Source organism: Olea europaea, unplaced genomic scaffold, assembly GCF_002742605.1.
Source record: "Olea europaea var. sylvestris unplaced genomic scaffold, O_europaea_v1 scaffold489, whole genome shotgun sequence".
NCBI lineage: Eukaryota > Viridiplantae > Streptophyta > Magnoliopsida > Lamiales > Oleaceae > Olea > Olea europaea.
In genome coordinates, this window is record NW_019263203.1 from 491,784 (window position 1) to 501,099 (window position 9,316).

General features: G+C 35.4%; 1 protein-coding gene across 2 annotated transcripts; it reads left to right on the top strand.

Moving 5' to 3' along the window:
• Window positions 1–2,225: 2,225 nt before the first annotated feature.
• Window positions 2,226–6,962, top strand: LOC111388375 (protein NUCLEAR FUSION DEFECTIVE 4-like). Of its 2 annotated transcripts, none has more exons than XM_023013057.1 (3): window positions 2,226–2,369; window positions 4,002–4,518; window positions 5,515–6,962. In XM_023013057.1, the coding sequence occupies exons 2-3, from the start codon at window positions 4,057–4,059 to the stop codon at window positions 6,700–6,702; spliced, it is 1,650 nt and encodes a 549-aa protein (XP_022868825.1). In that variant the 5' UTR covers window positions 2,226–2,369; window positions 4,002–4,056; the 3' UTR covers window positions 6,703–6,962. The 2 variants fall into 2 exon arrangements, with proteins under 2 accessions (XP_022868825.1, XP_022868824.1); XM_023013056.1 differs by having other exon boundaries at window positions 2,344–2,369; window positions 3,943–4,518.
• The last annotated feature ends 2,354 nt before the right edge of the window (window positions 6,963–9,316 follow it).

Here is a 9,316-nt window from a genome sequence, read left to right on the forward strand (position 1 = left end):
CCAAACTTTGAGGCGCCACCAGAAATCAAGATACCAGGAAAAATGGTATCTCCCAAAGGTGGCAGATTCACTAGGGCCCCAACATCCCTTAAAGTAATAGACATGGGGCCAAGAGGGAAAACAAAGGTATTGTACTCAGAAGACCAAAAAACTTAAAAAGATTGGAAAAAGTGCTGAATCAAAAGTAGGGGGTTGAAGAGAGATTACTAACAAATCAGAAATTCTAGCATTATCAAAAAGTGCCTTAGTAGGACCATGGTCCACAAGGCGAGCATGCCACCTACGAAAAACTACATCATATTTAAGCCAAGTGCCAATACCTCTTTCGGGAAGTGGCCCCAGCGGCAGAGAGTTTAGAAATTGAAGGCCTTGAGTACAAGGAAACAGCTGGCCCACCGCCGCTTGTTCGACTGTCTCTGCATTGTTGAAGAAAGGATCTAGGTAGAACTCATTGAGTTCGACACTGGCAGGTGCGAGAAAGTTCGGAGTTATGTATGGACGATTAAGGAGTTTCTGAAAGTCATCAAAACTAAAGGAGTCGCCAGATTGAGATTGTGAAGTAGCCATTAGGAACAAAACGGAGTTTTTCAGAGTTACGTAGTAGGGAAGCAAAGAGATGAATAGTAAATTGTAGGAGAGAAACGTGAAAAAGTGAGGCGTGATTTAATGGTGCAGTGAAATGACGTATTTGGGGTTATAAGGATTTGCAAAACGTCGTACCTTTTCAAACTATGGAAGAAAACAATGATTGAAAATTTTGGAAATTTCGAATGTTGCTGGAAACACAAAGTGAATATGGCAAAATTCAATAATTGGTATTAATTCTGCCATATTGGGGGGTAATTGTTGACACATAAAAATTCAGCTCAAATTGAACGGCCCAAGGAATGAAGCCCAATTGGAGGATTCCCAAATCAGATAGCCCAAAGAACGAAGCCCAATCAGACAATTCAGGATGAAGGCCTAAATAGGAAAACCCATGAACGCGGTAACACCATCGCCCAAGCTTGCAAGTCGCCCAGGATCTGAGCGAATGGAGTGCCATGCAGTCGCCCAGAACTGCTACTCTATTCTCGCCCAAACCTTCGAGTCGCCCAAGGTCTTAGTAAACATGAAGTGTTGTGGTTATCAAGAAGCGCAGTTATCAAAACAGTTACTAAAGCAGCCCTATCACGTTCCACGATTCAAGGAATTCAATTGAATACGGTTGAACGACAAAGAGTAATGGCAGCAGTTAGAAAAGACAGTTCCATGACAAGTTGGTCATTACGAGGAAAGTGGGCAGTTATAGAACGATCAAGCAGTTTTTAGGCGGTTGATTACAAAGAGATCATCCAGGGAGTATAAAAGGAAGAAAAGACATAGAGCAAAGGACCTGAATAAAAAAACTCTCGAACAGAGAACATGTAATTTTAAATTTCATAGCTTAGATTTAAACAATGCTTTCAGTAACTCGTGTGCTTGCGCCCCTTTGAGGCATTCTGTTTTTACTTTCCGATTGTAAAGTCATCGCTAATAAAGAACACCCCTTTTTGGGACTTTGTTTCAAGAGGTTTGTCCCTTACACAATCGTCTTATCCCTTTTTAATTGTTAGCGACGAACCCGCATGAAACAATTTGAGACTCGAGGAATATGATATTTCTGTAATTCAATAACATATTTTATGAAATTTATTAGTGATTATTATTTTTGTTTTATCATTTATTTTCATTAAATTCTCCATGCATGCTTGTACCGGAAGTAGTACTACTTCAAAGTTTACGACTTTCATCTATCTCAATCGAATTCTTGTCTAATTATAACTTTGGAGGTAAATTCTATACCCTTCCCAGTTGTACTCCTAACAACTATGCATTTTTTAAAATGTGATGCATTGGCTGCTATTGCACGAGCTTGGAAGGAAAAAACATGCGAACCATAAGAGAGAAACTTTAATCGGGCAGTCGCACCGCTACCCTATGTTACACTCCATCCATTTTTAGTCAAAGTCAAGCAAAGAAAATGATCAAAGTCAAAGTTAATAAGAACTTAAATTGAACAAATGAATTTTATGGGGCTTAATTTGTAATTACAAGAACCTTAGGGATTTATTTTCTATTTATTGGAATTAAAGGAGTAAATGGTATATCACATTAAGTGTTGAGGACTTGAATTGCAATTCTATCATACCTATCCATTTAAAACCTCAACCATATCTATTTTCTCTCATTTCTGGGGCCAAGACGTCTAGAGGAAGCAGAGAACGAAAATGGAGAGAAAGAGAGAGAGAAGAGAGAAAAGACAAAGGAAAAAAAATAGAAATTTTTTGCCAACGTGTTAGGAATTAAGTGATCTGCATTATTAGGCTTGAATTCCTCAATTTTGAAAGGTAAGTAAAAAGTTACTTATTGTTAAGTTTAGTTTTAGTGATTAAAGAGACTATAGAAATCGTTCAAACGTGAAATGATTAAGTTTGTGTATTGCCTATTTAATTATTGAAATTATTTAAAATAATTAATTGTTTATTTAAAAATTATATCGTATTTCAGGCTACAATACTAACATCAGAACAGTTTACCAATCGGATTGATTTTGCGAACATAGTACTGTGAGTGGAAAAATATAAATATTTTTAAAGTATTTACAAATTAAGTTTATTGTTAAAGTATGTGCAATTATATGTTCGAATTACATGGTTATTATGGAAATATGTTTTATTATGATATACGTGGGATTTCAAAGATTGTATACGTTACATTATGAATTGGAATATGAGATGTGATTTTGAGATCGACCAGAAAAGTATCCGTGATGATATATTTGTTCTAGTTTACTGAGGGGCCTTGACCGTGTTCTATACTGTACTGAGGGGTCTTGGACTGAGGATGAAGGGGTCTCGACCGTGTACATATAGTTCACTGAGGGGTCTTGATTGTGTTCTAGAATTGATTATGAGAGGTATTTAAGACCGACTTTCGTTCACGAAGGGGCCAAAGGCCCGTGGCGAAAGTTCTTAGCTTGCGGGGCGGATTATATATTTAAGTTAGAGGGTACATTTTTGATGAATTTTTTAGCACGTTTGATGTGATGAGATTATAGCGTGATTATCAGCTGATGTTTATATCATAATTTTAAAATGATATTTTACGACCTTATGTGGATATTTCACTTTTGATTATAATTAGATGATGTTATCTTGTGAATTATTAAATGATATGAACTCGATTTTCGAAAAAAATGTAAAAATGAAAAAGTATAATTATTTTCGAACTTCTCCATTTATTGAGCTATCAACTTATATATTTTTCCGTGATTTCTATACAGGTGAGAATTGATTCTTTTTAACTGGAAGAGCCTAATGATTTCCAAATGAAAGTCACACGACATGTTGAATATTATAACTCATATTGATGAAGCACGAAGTAAATATTTTGGGCCCATCGTATTATATTTTATATAAGCATTTGATTTTGTTGTATTTTTTAAATAGCTCATAGTCAGCCTTGGTGATATATTTGACATCTAGTCAACATCTATCATCGCCATACGTCACGTTTCGCGTCCACTAGGATGATTCGGAACGGATCATATCACCTATCAGGCTGAGCCACCTCGACGGGTGGCCCATCACACATCCCCAAGGTGTGTGGGTCACCCGTCGAGGTGGCATCTCTACATCGTGATGCGCCCGCCCCACTAAATATTCTGTGGAACCATAGGGTTTTATAAAATCAATTTGTCTGCTGATGATTATTCACATGATAATTATGTGAATAAACAAGCACAATAAATAGGTTAAGGGTCCAACGTAGGATTTGCAAAGATATGAGTTGAATATAATAATTATGTAACAAGTGACCACGATAATGTTTCGACAAAAATAACATAACACACACCTAAGTTTGATTAAAATATTGACATTTTATAAATATTTAAAACAAGGTGATCATTTGAATGGACAGCAGTGGAACCATAACTTCATCCTCTCTGCGGTGGGGTCTAAGAAACTTTACTTATCTAGGAACGCCACGCTCCACCCCTAGCCCCACGTACCACCAACACGAGCCAGATTATAAATGGAGTCCAGCAGATGGATAGCAACGGTGGCGAGCATTTGGATTCAATGCAGTTGTGGTGCTTCATACGCTTTCGGGATATATTCCCCTCTCCTAAAATCAAGCCAAGGTTATGATCAATCAACGCTTGACTTGATTTCAGTTTTCAAAGACATCGGAGCAAATGCTGGAATCCTCTCCGGCCTTCTCTATTCAGCCACCGCAGCCAACTCCTGTCACCAGTCCAGCTCATTTTTTCGTCGGCCCTGGGTGGTCCACGCCGTCGGCGCAATCCAATGTTTTATTGGGTATTTCTTCATGTGGCTTGCCGTCACCGGAGCTATTCACCGGCCGCATGTTGTGGTGATGTGCCTTTTAATGTACCTAGCTGCGCATGCTCAGACATTCTTCAATACGGCTAACGTTGTTACGGCTGTTCAGAACTTCCCGGAGTACAGTGGTACAATCGTCGGTCTCATGAAGGTATCTTCACTCGCACAATAGCTTTCTCCGTTTTTTATTTGTAGAATCTTTTAAGGATTATTTCCCAATATGTTTTAGACAAATACATATTAACTTTGCATCAAAGAATTATCTCACTTTTTTGGTTTAAGATCCTTAAATTACTATAATCTTTTGATTAACTAAATTATGTTTTTGGGAATATTGAGGAATACACGAACACAACATTTTAGATTTTTCCCCCCCTCTACATTTGTGTTGTGGACAGCGTGTTTCTTGAACCATTATAACTTGGATTGACCAAACACTTGGAATCTTAGACCAAAACTTTCTTGAGTATTTTATCCCACAAAGTGCTAACAAAGGATTAAAAAATATTGATCAATTTTCAGATCTGATGGGAAATCCCAAAATATATGGCAATGGGACCATGCTTCTCTTTAAAGAATTTGATAAACATGTTATCTCCATTGATTGATTTGAGCACGATTAGCTAAGCTAAAATGTCAATTTTTAAGTAAGAGTTTATTTGTGCCATATTTTCCAAATTATTTTCATAAAAAAAGTTGACCATTGGAATAGAATATGGGTCCCACACATGACACAGGTGGTCAACAATTGCAACTTGAAAAGAGATATAACGGTAAAAAATTTTATTTTTATATCCCAAAAAGTTGGCTCAAACTGGGGCGAAATAAGTTTAGGCCCCGTTTGATAGAGATTTTTTGTTTCGAAAAATTGATTTTTTGACCGTTATTTTACTATTCAAGCCGTAATTTTTGACTCCTTCTCTCACATGTGGACCCCACTTTTCTTCTAACGGTCAAAAAATCAATTCTCAAAATCCCTACCAAACGGACCCTTAATTTCAAATTTTAAGTGCTCAACATGTTTGGCTAAAAAACTTTTAAGCTGGGCCAATGGTGCTCATAATCTACTTCGCGTGATAATCTGTCCTGCCTCTCCTGTTATCGAGCTTCAACTAAACACTGTATTCTTTTTCATGTTCGTTTACAGGGTTTTCTTGGTCTAAGTGGAGCAATACTGATACAAGTGTATCAGACAATATCTAAAGGGAAGCCAAGCGCATTCTTGTTGATGATGGCTCTTTTACCACCTATTTTCTCTCTAGTTCTTATGTGGTTTGTGAGAGTCCATCAGGTACCTAATAGAGATGAGAATGAGAAGCGATATTTGAATGGTTTCTCGCTGATATCTGTGGCAGTCGCAGCATATCTTATGTTATTAATAATCTTGAGAAACGCCATCAATTTTTCACCATGGGTTTACACTCTAACGCTAGTAGTTCTACTTGTTCTACTCGCTTCACCAATTAAATTAGCGATTAAAGCAAATAAAGAGGATTTAGAGAGATCATCACAAACATTCTTAAATACCTCGTTGATAAAGGGCTTCATATCGTTTAACTCAGAGAAGTCCACGGTAGAGAATCTTGAAGATTGTGGTGAGGTTCCAAGTGATACAATTTGTCACAAGCCCACTTCCGAGGATACTTTGTATGTTGAAGAAATGAATCTTTTTCAAGCCATGCGAACAATGAACTTTTGGTTGTTGTTTGTTGCAACGCTTTGTGGAATGGGTTCCGGAATGGCCACAATAAACAATATCGGCCAAATAGGAGAATCACTCGGTTACACATCTGTCCAGAGAAGTACATTAGTTTCTCTATGGAGCATATGGAATTTTCTTGGGCGATTTGGGGCTGGATATGTGTCCGATATTTTCTTGCACAGAAGAGGTTGGGCAAGGCCGTTGTTTAATATTCTTACTCTTGCTACCATGGCTGCAGGGCATATAATTATTGGTTTGGGTTTTCCAGGAAATTTGTACTTGGGTTCGGTTTTGATTGGTGTTTGTTATGGTTCGCAATGGTCGTTGATGCCCGCTATCACGTCTGAGATATTCGGTGTGCTGCATATGGCTACTATATTTTACACCATAGCTGTAGCTAGTCCGGTTGGATCTTACATATTTTCTGTACGAGTGATTGGTTATATATATGACAAAGAATCATCTGGTAAAGGGAATTTGTGTAGCGGCTCTCATTGTTTCAGGATATCGTTCTTCATATTGGCTGGTGTTAGTCTTTTTGGATCTCTAGTTGCATTGGTCTTGTTTATAAAGACAAGAAGGCTCTACAAGGTTGTTGTCTTGAGACGCCTACAGAATTCTCGAAGAGGCTGAAGATGCATATATTAGCCTACAGAATTCATTGATGTGCATGAATTCCCTGAAGATGCATACGTTAGTAGCGTGTTTTGATTTATATTCATCTGATCAATACAATTCTGGAATGATTTTTCTGTTTTTCTTTTTCTTTTCAATATTTTGGTTTAACATTCCTTAGATTGTTGTGCATTGATTCAAGTACTTCCTAGGGTTTTCCCTCTGAATCATGTATTTATTTTGGTATAATAAAGCTTTAATTTTCTTAATAGAATTAATATCCATATTGGTGTTAGTTGATGTCATCTTGAACTGCGTAGTTGTTGTTACTTATAGATAACTTCCAACCTCTCAACCCGATACATCTTAGTCGAGAAATGACTGACATGTACGTATATCTATCCATGAAAATCTGAGTTCAAAACCTATTGAAAAATACGGGTAACGGGTCACCCATGTGGGGTGACGCAAGATTTTAAAAGGGCTAGGAGGGAATGTTTTGAATGGGAATTTAAATCCATAACTTCCCCAACTCTCTACAACTCCCAAGATAACCGTTGTAACCTCCATATAGGAGTTACGAAAAAAAGGAGGAAAAAAAGATGGCACGGAAAAATGGTGAAAATTTGTATGGAAATTCACACCAGTATTAGAAAGTTCTTAGAACCATATTTTTGGCATGAAATTTCACAAAAAATGGCACTTAGATTGTGGAAAATAATCTCCTTTCATTGTGATTGGGATTGGGATCATTGGAGAACAAGAAAATACAGATTTTGGAGCTTTGGAATGCAAGGTGATTCAATCACACAAAAAAAACTCGGAATTCATCATTTCAAATAAGTTTCTTGACCCAAAATTTATGTCAAAGTATGCTGCGAATTCCTACAATGGTATCAGAGCCATAAGGTTGAATTGCATGTTGTAATTCATGCTTAAATATGCCATTACATGATACGATTTGGGTTATGAATCTTGTATGTAAAATTTTGAAACCTTGTGTGGTATTTAGTGGCATCTTTTTATAATTTACTACCATCTCATTCATTTTCATGCAGTAATATTAGTGTGGTTAGAAAGTCTTCTCATTAGCTTTCCAATCATATAAAGAACTCAAAAATTTTGGACTTAAAACGAAGAAGTTTTGAGGTTTTGAAATTTGAATGATAATATAAATTTTTGGCATGAAAATAAAATCCTGAACTTCATCACGTGATAATTTTTTATACTTTAAGTATTATACTGTCCATTTGTATAGTTGCATAGATCTTCTCAAGACCTTTCTAATGATATAAAGATCATTAATTTTGGGCCTAAAATGAGAAAGTTATGACCCCCCGAAATTTATATGTAAATATGATTTTTTGAGTGAAAATTTGTAAATGGAAGATTTCATCTGATGATAGCTTCTTTCACATTGTGTTTCATGATGCCCATTTGGTATGGTTAGATAGATCTTCTCGAGACATTTCCAATGATAAAAAGAACATAAATTTTGGCCTTGGAATGAAGAAGTTATGGCCTCCCATAGTATTGATAAAAACCTGGAAATTTTGTTCCTTTTTTTTTAGGATGAATAATATTTTTTTTAGGTTTAGAACACAATCTTAAAAGTTGATATTGTAAAATCTAACCATACAGATGAACTCGAAACGTTATAATTGATTAAAAGGACGAATCAACAAAATTTTTTTCATTGAATTAGCGTCGCGGATGTGCATGTAGTGGGCGTCCCGAACACCTTTCTTTATATAAAAAAAGTTTTAAAAAAGTTGGAATGTCAAATAAAACTATCGTTTGACTTTTTCAAATGAGATTTAGAAAATTGCAAATTGGTCCCTCAAATATTTTTTATGTGCAATTAAAATTAATTTTCAAATAATTAAAAAATATTTTTTGGACTCGATTAAATTCTGAAAATTTTTATAAAAATTGAGAATATTTGATAAGTGGTATTTGCCTAGTGAGATTTTTTTGAAATGTTTTATTTTTAAATGATAAATACTCCAAAGGTATTTAGAATACCATATTTTATATACGTTCATGAGTTGTGCATGTTTTCATTAGGATATGTGATCCATTGTAACTTGTTTTCAATTTTTTGTGCTTGGTCAGATGTGATTGGATCTATGCACATTTATAGCAACCTTAGAAGAAATGTTAGAAAATCAAAGGCTATGGAACTTGTTGAAATGTTTCGTGCTTATGGCTATAAATAAATGAATCTGGAATATAACCTATTGTGGAACAAGTGAATATTTTGGGATATTAGTTTTTGATAACAAGTAGAATATGAGAATTCTGATGTCGCTTTCCATTTATTAGGACTGTGTTGCGATAGAGATTTAAAATAAAACTTAAACGATGTCAGTTTTTTTTTGAATTATAATTGAAGTTATACTCTGGAAGAATTAATTTGTTATATCATGATGCAAGTCATTATTGGATAAATTTGCATATTTTTTTTATTGCATATTATGAAATCATCAAATTGAATAAATGATATCCATTAATTCATGTATTGTTATAAATGCTAAATGTTAGTAGAATTAGTAAAATTCTTACTTAGACCTATTGATTGTCAGTTGAGTGATAGTTCGGTGATTGGAAGATTTAGAGAAAATCTCACCTA